Consider the following 15,639-nt stretch of genomic DNA (forward strand, 5'->3'; position numbering starts at 1 on the left):
GGCCCGGCCATCTGGTCGCCCCATTGGAAAGCATTGCGCGCGACCAGATGGCCGAGGGGAGAGGTGCAGCCAGATGGACGGGACTGAAAGGACTCCCATCTGTCCAACCCCGAGCCTTCACGCTAGGGTTCCCGCCTGCCCACGCAGGGCTCCGTGGCTGCAGGGCTCCGGGGCTGCAGGGCTCCGGGGCTGCAGGCCTCGGTGGACGCCCGGGGGACCCATGGAGCCCGTCCTGGGCACTTTGCCTCGCCGCGGGCTGGAGGAGGGAGCACCGGACGCCCCGGGGAAGTGTTGTCCGGGCTTGGCCCATCTGGTCCCCGCCTGAGAACCGCCATCCCCGGGAGGGGTGTCCCAGCATACCCTGCCCCTACTAATCCGGAGGAAGGCTACCCACCTTTCTTGTAACCCTCGCGCTCCGAGTGACGGAGGGGACCCTAGGCGCGGGTGCGCCCGACCTCCTGGAGCCCTGACTGGGATCCGGGAGTCAAATGAGCCCTCATCGGGACTTCCAGGCTGGCCCGGACATCTGGTCGCCCCATTGGAAATCATTGCGTGCGACCAGATGGCCGAGGGAAAGGTGCGACCAGATGGCCGGGACCGAAAGGACTCCCAGCTGCCCACACCGAGCCATAGCGGTAGGGCTCCCGCCTGCCCTTGCAGGGCTCCGGGGCTCTGCACCAGGGTCCCTTGTCCCGGGCAGATGGACACTTGGCAGGCCGCGGAACGTGGGATCCCAGGCCCTGACCAAAAATCAGGAGGCCCGGGGCCGGTCCCTGCTTCTCAACGCAGCCAGGCCGGGGAGATAGGGGAGCCTGCCCAAGCACGAGGGACCCCAGTCCCGGGCACACGGTCCCTCAGGTTGTGCGCTCGTTTTCCACAATTTTTTTTCTAAATTCCGCGAAGAGGCATTCCGCAAATTCCGCCCAGCCCTAGACATGATCAAACAGCGCTCCTACATGCTCCTCGAGATCGGAACCCTTCTGCACCTGTTTTAGAGATCTTCGACGTGGACTGCAAATCAATCTGCTGTTCCTCGAGGCAAATCACCTCTTGCTATAGGATGTCAACTTCCTCATCCCTTTTTGTATATCGTCTTCCGGGGCGGCAACTCTTTCCTCCAGCTTGTCCAGGTCTCTACGAACTTCACGCAGATCAATGGATAGGCCCTTCTTCACCGTTTGCAGACCTTGACGTAGCAAGAGAAGAGCGACTCCATGAACGCTGGAGTGAGAGGGCCCACGGGTCGTCATCGCCACCCACCGAACCCACTTTTGCCATGATTGACTTCTCACCAAGGGCCCTGCCCGGGTTCCTGGTAAGTATATCATGCACTGAGCGGTCCTTCTCAGCTTTAGTAGAGGCCACGGCAGGGAGACTTGCCATAACGTCTATAAACTGAGAAACCCGAAAGAAGGGTGTTGGGCCTTTGCTGGACTGCCGATGATATACCAGTCAAGTGGGCTACCACAGTGTCAGGAGGGGCCCAGAAGGAGCCTCCTGGTAAAAATGGTGTAGCAGGCCTCTCACCTGTATCAGCCGGGCATTCAATACCTTTCTCACCAGTTCCTGAAGCACCGTGTACCTCTCTCAGGGGCCACCGATCACCAAAGCAGAATAGGGGGCAACTCATGATATCACAGAAAGTGGACCCATGTCAGCAAGACCCCACCAATGTCCAAGTTCTCACTGTGCGCCAGGAAGGAGGGCAGAGTTCTCATCTGCTGCAGCGCCCCTCCACTGCCCCACCCAATTCCTCTCCCTCACAGATCAGGACAAGAGCCCCCGAGGACCGAAAGCTCACCTTGCACGGGTCCGGGTGCCAGCAAGGAGGCCATTCTGCCATTCCGTCGTAGTCACGCCAGTCCAGACGGAGTACTGGAAAGGGGAGTGGGGCCCTCAACACTCACCCCCGTTCTGCTACTCCATGTGATCTCCCTCAAGGGTCAGGAGGGGGTCATGGAACCAGGCCACAGGGTAGCTTCCACTATGCTGCACTCCCCTCCCGAATCACCAGGGGCACAAGGGCAACGGCCTCAGTGGCAACCGCAGAGAGGCCGCCATGCGCCAATCAGGGTACACTGAGGAGGTCAGCACTTGGGCCATCTCTTCAGGTCCACACTCAGGGTAGGGGAATCCCCTGAGTTCCTGCCCCCCTCTCTGGTGCTCCACTCCTCACTTGCACCCCCACTGACGCTGCAGGCGATAGCTGCGGGCCCCTGATTCACTCCACCACAGGATACGAGCTACAAGGGGGGCTCAGAATAGGGCTCTGAAGAGGAGAGCTCCTCATCTTACCTTCCGCTCAGCCTTGTTGGATGCAGTATCAGCAGAGGAGCAGGAGGGCAATCCAACAGCTTCGGGCCAGGTGGGCAGGGTTTGCTCACCTCGCCCTACTCTTGCAGATCTCCTGAGTGCAAACCGCTTTGGGGAGAAGTGGAGCCATGAGCCAGATCCGCTGTCCCTCGGGTGCACTCAAAGCCGGATCGGGAGCCCAATGCGTCCCTGCAACAATGCAGGCCGCCAGCGGACGCCTTCTCTTGCAGGCCTGTACTAGAGTCCCACGGCCCACCTGCGCCAACCGTTGCTAGAGCAGGAAAACCGGAACCGCTGCCGCAGATGCCTCTGGGTGTCCATGACCCACGGATCTTGGCGGGCGGTGGTTGTAGTCAGTGCTATACTAGTAGCGAGAATGGACCACTGCTCATGCACGTCCTAGCTCACCGCCATCTTGGCCACGCCCCTAGCACATTTTTTTAATGGAAAGTTTTGTGGCGATTCATCAAACAGCACCAAAGGTTTTAGCAACACCAAAAATGCGTTTCCTATGGAAGCGTGATCCTAACTATAACTACCCAGTGGCAAATGCCACTGGGTAATATATATTACCTACTGGCAGTCACCAGTAGGTAGTTATAATTAGGACCATGTTTCCATAGGAAAAGCGTTTGTTTACTTGCCTATATCTTTGGTGCCATTTGGCGAATCTTCACAAAATTTTCTAAAAAAGGGATCAGGTGAATCTTATTGCGCATGGAAAGTTTCGGGGCTATTCGTGAAGTAGGGGCTGAGAAAAATGGGGTTAAAAAAAAGGGTGCGTTTGCAATGTTAATTCCCATAGAACCTGTGAACACACCTACAGCTCGAACCACTGAACGGAATTAAACCATATTTGGCAGAAAGCTAGATTTGGTTACACAGACCAGGCTTTCAGGTTTCAGGTGTATATCCGTTCAGTAGTTGATTACCAAAAAAAAAAAAAGTTAATGGTATCTGTGTCCGCGATTATTTTGAGAAAAAAGACGAGCTCATGCAGGGAAATGTAGAGCTGTGATTGGCTTTAGCAAAGTTCCCCCCAAAAATGTAAAACATAAAGAAAAGGGGCCAGGGTACGAATATCCTGACCCCATAAATTTAGTCCAGGGGTCCCAAAAAGACTGCAACAGGCCAAAAAAGCATTTAAAAAAAAGAATACAGTTAAATCGTAATACTCACGAATTTGCGGTAAAAATAAAAATAAAAAACAAGCACAGGATTGTTCGTAATTAACCCCTGGGTGAGCCAGGTCCCAGGGGCATACCTTAAAAATAGGAGGGGGTGCACGGGCACCCCTCTGAGGGTGTATCAAAGCCCCTGGGACTGCCACCTTCCCGGGGCATTGGTTATTAATTTTGCTAGGGGTGCCCATGCAGCAAAAGCTTAAAACTAATTCAGGGGGGCCTGCGCGGCACCCTCCACAGCCCCAGGGACCGCAACGTCACCAGGGCTAAAGTTAAAATTAATGTTGGGGTGTACGTATTCTCCCTCAGCCCCGGGGACCTCCACCACCCCGGGGCTAATTATAAAATGAATGCAGGGGACCCACGCGGCCCCCCGTAACCCCGGGGACCACCACCTCCCTGGGTCTACCTTGTATGATGGAGGGAGAAACGGGTACCCCTCATGGAGCCATGGATGGCCCTGGAGACCGCCACTCCCCCAGGGCCGGAACCTGCTATGTTCCGGGGGTGTCCACTACCAGAACACATTTGTTTGATGTGGTTTGGTGCCACAGCAAATGCTTCACTTCCAGCACGCAAGAGCATTAAAAATGCTCTTGCTTGCTGGAAATGCCTTTCCAACAGCTTGTTGTATGTGAAAGCAATGCCGGCTCCTGCAAGAGGCCAGGAGCTGGCAAGGACTGGGGGGCCTTAGAGGCTCCCCACTCGGTGCCCAAACAGATGTGTGTGGGTGTCCTGGGTGGGACCAGGGCACCCACATTGGAGGCCAAGGCCTAGGAGATGGGGTCCCTGGGCCAAAATCTGCCGGGGGAGGCGGCCCACATGGACCCCATCTCTTTTAAATATGCTTTAAAGAAAGGTTCAGGGCCTGGGGTCCCCGCGGCCGAAATCAGCTGGGGGACTGTGCGGCCCCCTCCTCTTTTAATATGTTTTAAAAAAAGAAAAGGTCAGGCCCCAGGGATGGGGGCCATGCGGCCCCAGTTGGTAATTTCTGGGCCCTGGGGTCCCCTGGGCCAAAATCGCCACATGGAGGTTGGTGGTACGACACCCCTTCCCCTTTGCAAAACGGCCTGGCCCTGGGGGATGGGGCCCTCAGGCCCGCCTCCCCTAATAAAAATTAAAAATTAAAGAAACGCCAGCCCTGGGGAAGCTGCCGGAGGCCCTGCCCCCTTTCTCAACCACTCTGCAAAGGGGCTCCTGGTGCACATCTTGTTGGGGGATGAAATTCCCTTGGCTCCTGAGGGTCCTTGGGGGCCAACAACTCCTCCTGGTACCTCCAGTAAGTCCCACACAGCGGGATTGCTGAAAGGTCATCAGAGGCCCTCCCCCCAGTTCTCCACCAATCCGCAAACATGTCTCCTGGTGCGCTACTGGTTGGGGGATGAAGTCCTCTTGGATGCTGAGGGTCCTTGGGGGCCAACAACTCTTCCTCTCCTGTTACCTCCAGTAAGTCTCACAAAGCGGGATTGCTGAGAGGTCTTCGGAGGTCACGCCCCCTTTCGCCACCATTCTGCAAACATGCCTCCTGGTGCACTACTGTTTGGGGAATGAAGCCCCCTTCGATATAGGTATGTGAGTGGTTGTGTCGGTGTGTGTGTGAATGTGTGAGTGAGCGTACAAGAGGATGTATGGAGGTGTGAGTGGGTGTGTGAGCACTTCTGTGGACGATGTCATCAGTGATGTCATTTGAGATGTCATCAGTAATGTCACTGACCAAGTCATGAGTGATGTAATATGTGAGGTGAGGTCATAAGCATTGCATTGTGGGGGGCGTAAGTTATGTATGAGTAAAATCTAAGCCTAATTATAAAGTCCTTGTAACCTTAGGTTTTTTCAATGATATACACACACACACACTTTGTTTTTATTTTATTTTTGGTGGTGAACCCTCCAAACCACCCCTTTTGCTCCTTACCTCCCTTTACCTCTACCCACCCCTAAACCCTAAAATTACCCTTACCTCCCTTTACCTCTACCCACCCATGAACCCTAAAACTACCCTTTACCTAAACCCTAAAGCGACCCTTACCCTGTTTTACCTACACCCACACCTAAACCCCTTTTTAAAAAATAACATAAAAATGTTGTTATTTAAAAATATATATTTACCTTCGTACTGATAGTATAGGTGGAAATAGTTACCTGCGTGGTAAAGGCACGAGTGTTAATGGATACATAGTAAAGGCTGTTTCCCTTGGTAGAATTGCTGTGCAGGGAAGGCCAGGTCCAAGGCACTAGCCCTGCGGTTCCTAAAGCATTCTAGGGAGGAGTCGATGTTCTTACTCAAAAGCTGCTCACCATAAAATATCATCAGTGCGGCTGGCTTGTACTGAGGGGGGAGGGGCACAAAAACAAATTGCCTTACCTTCCCAGCGCGACGCCCTCCTCCCTCGGGAAGCTCCGGACGCAGGAAACTGCAACACCTAATACTGGCGCTGGTCTAGAGCAGCGCCTGGATTGAATAGAGCAGGCTCTCTCAGTACTCCTAAGAGCGATGGAGGCCTGAGCTTTCTCTAACCCAACTGTCTAAGACAGCTATATTAGAGAACTTTAAAATAAATGCGCATGACTGGCTGGCCGTCCCATGACGGCTGGCCAAAGAGACATGCGCATCTTAACCCGCACAGCTCCGTGCTGCTGCCACTTGGCAGACCTGGCCTTGCCCCGTCCTGACACTTAGTTCGAGATGGGTTGCTGAAAAATAAAATGGTAATAAATAAACGTTATTAACATTTTATTTTTTAGCTCTGGGGCTTGTGGGGTGATGCTCCTCTGCTCAAATGGGGGAGCCAGCCCTGAATATCATGTCTCTGAGCGCAGTCTGGGCTCCTCCTTAAAATCCAGGGGAACACATCCAAGCATGCTGATGGATAGTGACAGCCAGACCCTTAGACCGAGCAACTGTGTCCAGCTGAGTCAAGGCCACCCTTTAAGATCTTTTTTGACACATCTTGTCCATCACTCACCAGATCATATGGTCTGGGGGGTTGATGTAAGTAAGCGTCAGCAGTTCCTATAAGGCATAAATGTACCAGCCTATGAAAGGCAGGTGGCATTTGCCTTACAGAGGGCAAAACTGCCAGATGTAAAAGCTTTGTGGCCCCTGGGGGCAAGTTTATTGGATTTCTTGCCCAGAGACCCACCTTTATGATGATATTTTTACAGACCAGACTCACAGGTGACGGTTGAGAGGATAAAAAGTGTGGGTCACCCTCAGCAGGTCAATGGAGTCTTGTAATATGTTTTAGAGCTCTTCGCAGAAGACTTAAGACTTCTGTTATTGCTGTTTGTATATTGTCAGTGTTCACCGATGAAGATACAGAGTATTAGGAGGTGCAATCCTGTTTAGCTCAATATTCTCATTGTCTCTTAAGTTTAAAGTAGCTCAGTGGGCTTGCACACCTGCCACTGAGCAATTGGTAAAGTCAAGTTATGTCTACACAACTTGAAGAGTCACAAATTGTGGGTTGGCTGTGGCCTTTTCATGTAGGTGTAATGGGAAATCATTTTAAGAGATGCATTGGTATTCTGGATCCTTTCTTGGCTCAAGGGGGCAGTGAAACAAACTGGCCAAGTTCTTGAGGTATTTTTATATTGCCCTGAAATGCCTAATCTTCCTTCAATAGGCATATATATCATCAGGTCATATATCAACTTGTTGAAACATTTGAATCCCCTCAGAGGATTAAAATGTTTTGACCAGTTGTGGTCAAAACATTTCCCTCCTTTGAGGATCAGAGGGTACTGATGGTCCTGATGGGATGGATGCTGACAATGAGGTCTACTACCAGACAAACTCCGAAGCCTGACATCCGGATCACCATCTTTTGCGGTAGAAAAGTGTCTACAGCCACTGCAGGAGAACAGGCAGGCTTTCCTTGACTATTGCTGGCCCCTTATGCGGGGTACTTTCTGGGTTTGTCCTGATGCAGGCTGTTCTGAGGCACTATAGGAATAGTCGTCAAAGGGGGGCAGAAAGCCATTATGACCGAGGCCACACATTTTCCTGGGTCCTGCTATTCTTCATCAACACTTGTTTGTTGATTTTTAATTGTAAGCAAATTAGCTGTCTTCAGTAATACAAGGCAGCTTACAATGGCAAACCACTATATGACACTAGACACCATGTTTTCTGTTCACCTACAGCACATTATCTCTTAGTTCTGCGATAACTAAGACCTTTTGCTTTTATTTAAGTTCTACAAATAATGTACTTATGGAGGCTTTCAGCCAGGCTTCTTCATCATGTGGCCTACTGTTGAGCCCTTCATATTTTTCTTACACTCACTACAGCACACTTTTATGGGACATTGGGAACCCCACTTCAGCCACTATCTAACTTCTCAGTGAGTGAGGGCAGTTTGTTCTTTCACAGGGAACACATCAACACACAAAGTATGGATTATTATAGCCAGGTGTGCTTTTTTAAACTAAAAAAACAATTTTTGCTTTCAGCCAATTTTTATATACTAGTAAGGGCCCAGCAGCTCCCCTAGCAATAAAGTTTTACAACCAAGAACACAAGCACTGTCAAAGCCAAAAGTTAAGCAGCCAATACCAGACCTTTCGGATTTGCAATTACCTATTTAATATTTAGGAACAGCAGCTTTTAGCACCTGCCAAAACAGAAGAAGCATCAAAAAGACCCCGCAGTGCAATGTGATACCACGTGTTTCATAAACATCTGACAAACATGACTATAGGATACAGCCCTAAAACGCAGACAGTTGCACAACAATTCCTGTAAGGATGTGGGCGTAGTCGGGAATAGGGATGCATTCTCATAGTAACCATGGCAAACTGACACAAAACATAGCAACAACGGGTGCAGAGTCCCTCTCTTTCTCCCTCTTTTTATACAAAGTTTGAGTATTTGTGATTCCACTGGATTAAAACACTGGGTGATAGGTAAGTAGACCTCTTTTGTCTTCCCTAAATATTCACGAAAGAGGCTGTACCTCACTATTGGTCTCTCAGATGATGAAAGGAGGGCTAGATTTGAGACACCTGGGTGGTCTATCGCACAGAAGTTGTAACCAGGGGTGTCAGAGGCTCAAGTTACTTTGAAGGCCGGTATTGCTAGGTTACAGTTTGCAGATGACAAAAGATGTACACAGCCCAGCAATCAAAATGGCCCCAGCATCTCCCAGCATCGCAACGGCATTGTGACGGCATTCTGTGGCTGTGCAAGTGATATTTTGTACATGTATAAAAAGATTCCCAAAGCCAATCCAGGAGGGTCACAGCCATGTCCTATTTTCAAAATACATCTAAAGGGCAACCTTATCAATGTTTAGGCGTCAAGGTAAAAGTAGTCATAACAAAATGTCACCCCTACCGGAGTTATTTCTAAAGGAAACTCGTTTTTTTAACATCTTTTTGACTTCAACAATAGTCTTTTATATTAATTTGAAGTTATTGAAGTCCTAATTTAAATGTATTATACAGGCTGTTATGGCAATTAAATGTTGTTTACAAATTTTATAAAATAGGGGGAAAAGTCTTCAAAGTTTGATATTTTCCCGTCATGCACCTGAGGTAAGGAATATGCTACTTACCAGTATGCATCTGTTCTTGGCATGTAGAGCTGCAGATCTATACACTGTGCATAGATCGCCATCTGGTGTTGGGCCCGGATGTTTGCAGTTTGTTTTTCCTCTTGGAAAGTCTTTGGAAGTCACGAGGTCGGTGACTCCTCCTTTGGTTCGTATTGCGCATGGTCTTCGGCTCCATCCTGAGATTGTTTTTCGCCAGCAGGGAAAGATGGAGCGTAGTAATAACAGTAAAGAAACCCATGTGTGTTGTATCTACATAAGATAGACTGGAACGGATACAGGTAGCCGGGGAGGCGGGTGGGCGTGTATAGATCTGCAGCTCTACATGCCAAGAACAGATGCATACTGGTAAGTAGCATATTCCGCTTGAGGCATATGAGCTGCAGATTATACACTGTGCATAGACTATATAGCAGTACCCAACCCTAGCGGCGACCACCGGCATCCGTTGCAGTTGTTTGGAACAGTGTTTTTAGTACAGCCTGGCCCACACTAGCTTGTTGCTTAGTTTGCACATCTACACAGTAATGTTTTGTGAAAGTGTGCGGTGTTGACCATGTCGCTGCTTTGCAGATGTCATCTAGTGGTATGTTTCCTAGAAAAGCCATAGAAGCTCCTATCTTCCTTGTAGAGTGGGCTTTAGGGGGAACAGATAGCGTTCGTTTTGCTTTGTGGTAGCAAATCTGTATGCATTTTACAATCCACCTAGCTATCCCCGATTTAGAAATAGGGTTGCCTTTATGTGGTGGAGAGAAAGAGACAAATAGCTGTTGGTTTTTCTGAAAGGTTGTGTTCTTTGGATGTAGTAAAGTAAGGCCCTTTTAACATCCAGTGTGTGTAAAGCCCTTTCCGCAACGGTTTGAGGTTGTGAGAAAAAGACTGGTAATTCTACCGACTGGTTTAGATGGAAGGGAGAAATAACTTTGGGTAGAAATTTTGGGTTGGTACGGAGTACAACCTTGTTCTGATGCATTTGGAGAAAAGGTTCCTGTATAGTGAGTGCTTGTATTTCGCTAACCCTTCTAAGGGAAGTGATGGCCACTAGAAATGCTGTTTTCCATGTGAGAAATTGCAGCTCACATTTATGTAATGGTTCGAAAGGGGGTCCCATTAGCCTTGTGAGAACTATGTTCAAGTTCCAGACAGGTGAGGGTGGTACTCTGGGTGGAATTACTCTTTTGAGGCCTTCCATAAAGGCCTTGATGGCAGGCACCCTGAAAAGTGATAGGTGCTGCCTGTTCTGTAAGTAAGCAGCAATTGCTGCGAAGTGTAACCTAATGGATGTATATGCTAGGTTACACCTTTGTAGATGGAGCAAGTAACATATGATGTGCTGTATGGACACATTTTGAGGATTGATTGTGTTGTTGTGGCAGTAAACAACAAATCTTTTCCACTTTGCAGTATAGCATGCCCTAGTAGTAGGGCGTCTAGCTTCCCTGATAATATTCATGCAATCAGGGGGAAGGTTAAGGTATCCGAATTCTAGGACCTCAGGAGCCAGATCGCAAGGTTGAGCTGAGCTGGGTCCGGGTGCCTGATCTCTCCATGGTTCTAGGTTAGGCGGCATGGTGAAAGGTGCAGCTTTTGGTGTGGTACTACCGAGAGTTCCAGCAGTGTGGTGTACCACGGTTGTCTAGCCCATGTTGGAGCTACTAGGATCGGTATTAGGGAATGCTGTTGTAGCTTTCGCACCACTAATGGAATTAGTGGGAGAGGTGGAAAAGCGTATGCAAATTTGTTTGACCAGTTCATCCATATCGCATTGCCTTTGGACAATGGGTGTGGGTATCTGGCGGCGAAGCTTGGGCATTTTGTGTGCTCGTGGGTGGCGAATAGGTCTATGTGTGGATGCCCCCACTTCTGAAAGAACGGGTGAAGAACCTGTGGGTGAAGTTCCCATTCGTGAATCTGTTGCGTTTGTCTGCTGAGCAGATCTGCCACGGTGTTTTGGACTCCTGGGACGTGTTGGGCCAGGAGAAAGATTTTCTGTGGAATTGCCCATCTCCATATGCTCTGTGCTAATTGAGAGAGCTGTGGAGAGTGTGTGCCCCCCTGTTTTTGAATATAGTACATGGCAGTCATGTTGTCTGTGCGAATGAGGACTGCCTTGCCTGAAATCTGCGTCTGGAAGGATTTAGGGCTAGGAAGATTGCCAGTAACTCCAGATAGTTGATGTGGAGTAACTTCTGTTGCGGCGTCCATGTGCCCTGTACTGTGAGATGTAACAGATGAGCTCCCCAGCCGGAGAGCGATGCGTCTGTTGTTAGGATTATTTGTGGAACGGGGTCCAGGAACGGTCGACCTCTGGAAAGGTTTGTGGTGTTCCACCACTGCAGAGAGCGATGGGTGCGACCGTCCACCAACACCAGATCTGTCAGTTGTCCCTGGGCCTGGTTCCACTGGCGCGCTAAACACTCTTGGAGTGGACGCATCTGGAGTCTTGCATGGGGCACTATGAAAATGCAAGAGGCCATCATCCCTATCAGTTGCATAAACACCCTTGGTGGGAGAGAGTGTTGAAATATGAATTTTTGACGCAGAGCCTGTATATTTGCAATCCTGGCAGGATTGGGATAGGCTATGGCTTTTGAGGTGTCTATGGTGGCACCGAGGTATTGTTTTGTGTGTGATGGTACCAGGTGGGACTTTTTGTGGTTCACCGTGAAACCTAGCTGGTGAAGTAGTTGGATTGTAGCGACGGTGTGTTGCATACATTGTTCGTAGGACGTGGCTTTTATTAGCCAGTCGTCCAAGTACGGGAAGACGTGAATGTGCTGTCTTCTGAGGTGTGCCGCCACTACTGCTAGGCACTTGGTGAATACCCTTGGTGCTGTTGTTACCCCGAACGGGAGCACCTTGAACTGGTAGTGTTGCCCGTCCACTACAAATCTGAGGTACTTTCTGTGAGCATGGTGTACTGGGATGTGAAAGTATGCATCTTTTAAGTCCAGAGTGGTGAGAAAGTCGTTCTGGGAGAGGAGTGGAAGAACCTGTTGAAGGGTTACCATGTGAAAATGGTCTGAATGTATGTAAGTATTTAGAGGTCTGAGATCTAGGATAGGTCGTAGAGTCTCGTCTCTCTTTGGAATCAGAAAGTACAGGGAGTAGACCCCTAAATTTTGTTGATTGATGGGGACCTGCTCTATGGCTTGTTTTTGCAGGAGGGAGATTACCTCCTGTTTTAGTAACGTGGCATGTTCTTGAGACATTGGGCGTTGCCTGGGTGGAATGTTTGTGGGGGTAGATGTTAATTCTAGGCAATATCCTGAATGAATAATTTGGGTCACCCATCTGTCTGAGGTGATTGTCTCACAGACGTGAAGGAAATGTTGTATTCTGCCCCCGACCGGAGTGGAATGGTCTGGAGGGAGCGGGGGAAAGTCATTGGGTAGGCGGTGTGGCAGAGCGGGCAGTATTTGTCTTGCCTCTGCCCTTATTATTATTGCCTCTGTATCCGCCTCTTTGATAACCCTTTGTGAAGGTAGATTGGGGAGGGGATTTGTATGATGTGGATGCACTATCCGAGGAGCAGCCCCTGCCTGTGCCCCGAAAGGAAGAGCGGCGAAAAGAGCGCCTAGGAGTGTGTGACTGTAGGGCTCCCATGGATTTCGTCGTATCAGTATCTTTTTTCATCTTTTCAAGGGCTTCATCAACTTTTGGGCCAAATAGATGATCTTGGTCGAATGGGTGATTCAATATAGAGGCTTGTACCTCAGGTTTAAAACCTGAAACTCTGAGCCAGGCATGGCGACGGAGAAGGACACTGGTGTTTATGGCCCTGGAGGCTGTATCTGCTGCATCTAGGGCACAGCGTATAGAGGTATTAGTTATTGTTTTTCCCTCTTGGATCAGTTCATTAGCTCTATTCCTGTATTTTTCAGGGAGATGGTGCATGATGGTCTCTAACTCCTCATAATGCTCCCTGTCGTATCTGGCCAATAGCGCTTGCGTGTTGGCGATACGCCATATATTGGCGGCTTGTGACGCAGTGCGCTCTGTGGGGGCGGCTTTGTATTTTTTCTCTATACAGGGGTTTAGTACCCTGGCCCTGACTGGGTCTTTAAAAACCTCCGGTGCATGTTTAATTACTCCCTTTAACATAGGTAGAAAGGCAGTAGACCTATGTGCATCATCGAAGGTGTCTAGGAGAAAATCTTCCTCCACTGGGTCAGTATGTAACTCCACCGTGTGGTAGTGTGCCGCCCTTTGTAGTTGGTGGTGAAAGCCAAACGAATCTTCAGGTGGGGATGGCCTTAGATGGGTAAAGGTCATCCTATGGGACATCTGGGATGTCCGGATTGTTATAGTCGTCCCATGGGTCTGGAGATCCAGTAGGGGTGGGGTCTTGTGGCACATCTGCTGGATCATAATAAGGGTCTCCTAAATCATCTGGGACAGGAGACAAGGTTGAGGAACGATGAGGCAGGGGTGGAGAGGGTGGAGGAGGTGGGGAAGGCACTCTGAAAGGGGAGGTAGCAGTGTCTTTCCTCTTTGGAGGTGGAGGTGGAGCTGGTTTGTCCAAGTGTCTCTTTTTTTAAGACAATGTCAAATGGCCAGTTGTTGGATCCTTGGTGAGTGTCTTTTGGAGAGGATCCGGTGTAAAAAGTTCTTGCGACACTGGTTGTTCGGTCGGCGCCGAAGTTTTCGGGGCCGACGGCTTTTTAGGTTTGTCTAAGCCGTGCTTCTTTGGGACCTCCGATTTTTTGGTCGGTGCCGAAGAAGGCTTCGGCATGTGAGTGTCAGTGCCGAGGGCCTTGTGATGTTTGGTCGGCACTGGAAGGGCAGGTTTCGACACCGAAGGCTTTGGTGCTGGGTTCGGTGTGGAGGTGGAGGCCGATCTTTTCTTCGGTGCCGAAGGGTGTTTTTCGGTACCGCTGGTCGGCTGGCTCGAGCCCGAGCTGCCAGAAGGCTTAACAGGCTTCTTTACCGGGCCCGAAGGTGGGGTGTGAGAAGCAGTATCCTTGGTTTTGCCTAGGCCCGAAGGCGAAGGTGTGACCAAAGCCTTTTTGGGTATCGGCGTGGGTGTGGGAGGGGGTATTGTACTCACGACCCTCTGTGCCGGGGTGATGTCTTCCACATCTGAGTCGTCGGCCTCGGAAGCACTGACGAGGTCGTCGTCCTCTTCTTCGACGTTCTGCTGTCCCGGAGCTTCGACGTCGTCCCCGAAGATGTCGACTGGAGCGGAGGTCGAGGAGTGCGCCATGTTGCGTCTAGCCCGTCGATCTCGAATAGTCTTTTTAGAGTGAAAAGACTTGCAGGCGGGACAGTCTCGGGCCTCGTGCTCAGGGGAGAGGCAGAGGTTGCACACCTCATGAAGATCGGTGTGGGGAAACTTGGACCCACATCGAGGGCACTTCTTGAAGGGAGTTCTTTCCATCAGCCGAGACCGGAGCCGGAATAGGCCCGAAGGCCGCCGTCGACGACCGGAATCGAAGAAGTGCCGAAGAGAAGGTGATTAAGATGATTTATTATCTGAAGGATCTCGATGAGCGAGGATTTTGCGTCGATTGTTGAACTGGAAAAGTTTGGAACCGGAGCGCGAAGTATTACATCCGAGCCCGATGGCGGAAAAAAACAATCTGAGGATGGAGCCGAAGCCCATGCGCAATACAAACCAAAGGAGGAGTCACCGACCTCGTGACTTCCAAAGACTTTCCAAGAGGAAAAACAAACTGCAAACATCCGGGCCCAACACCAGATGGCGATCTATGCACAGTGTATAATCTGCAGCTCATATGCCTCGAACATTTACATACCATGACCCTGAATTGAATCATTTGAATAAGAGGCTATCCTCAAATTCTGCCAGGTGTGTTGAAGACCTCTGCTTTACATCAAAGGGCCCACTGTGTGCTCCCTCTCTTGCACCTCCAGCTGACATGAACCACCTGATCTGGAACTCTTCACATTGACCATTACCTGACAATCTGTGTCGAGAACATTGGAGTCTTCATTAAGAACAGAGGTTTCTTCTCCGTCAAATCAAACGTTTTGGCAAGTTCCAGGTTACGGAGGACGGCGACTGAGAACTGGGTGATATTTTGTTTCTAAAGAAAGAGCCACAAGTTAATTTTCACAATGCGTTTAGGTACGCAACAAGCAGGAGAGAGGGGGAGGACGGAAAGAGAGACCAAGAGTTGATTTGATAGGGTGGAAATTGGGATCCAGGTATGAAACAAAAATAGCAGCGAATGTCAGAACCAATTGAAGACAAGCTGGCAGGGAGAGTGAAGGAGAAAAAGAAGTGACAGAGAAGTGGAAGGAAACAGTGAGGCATGGTTGGGACAAACAGAATGAGGGAGAAAGATGCACACATTTAGGATACAAAGACAGAAATAAAGTGTAGGGAGAGGGCGAGATAAGGACACTGCGAGAGAAATGGAGAGAGTTAAAAAGAGAGAACGTTAAAAAGAGAGATAAAAACATATTTTAATCGGATGATGTGAAGGCAAGCAAGAGAAATAATATGAAGGTGAAATAAGAGCCTAAACATCAAGTCATGGGGTAAAGTAGGAGAGTTATACATGTAGACAATTGAAAAATAAAAATTGGACATTAGACAAAAATATAATACAAGATGAGAA

General features: G+C 49.6%; 1 protein-coding gene across 3 annotated transcripts in view; it reads right to left on the reverse strand.

Annotated features, from left to right (window-relative positions):
* The window catches only part of LOC146776322 (polycystin-1-like protein 2), a 508,528-nt gene that overhangs the window by 391,521 nt on the left and 101,368 nt on the right, over nt 1–15,639 (reverse strand). For 2 of the 3 annotated variants that reach the window (XM_085637372.1, XM_085637373.1), the window contains one exon: nt 14,975–15,102. The exons of the other annotated variant lie outside the window; for it this stretch is intronic. In XM_085637372.1, coding sequence (XP_085493498.1) covers nt 14,975–15,102 — 128 coding nt within the window. The remainder of the gene's footprint in view (nt 1–14,974; nt 15,103–15,639) is intronic. 3 annotated transcript variants of the gene reach the window in all.

This window comes from Triturus cristatus, chromosome 12 (assembly GCF_964204655.1).
Source record: "Triturus cristatus chromosome 12, aTriCri1.1, whole genome shotgun sequence".
Taxonomy (NCBI): Eukaryota; Metazoa; Chordata; class Amphibia; order Caudata; family Salamandridae; genus Triturus; species Triturus cristatus.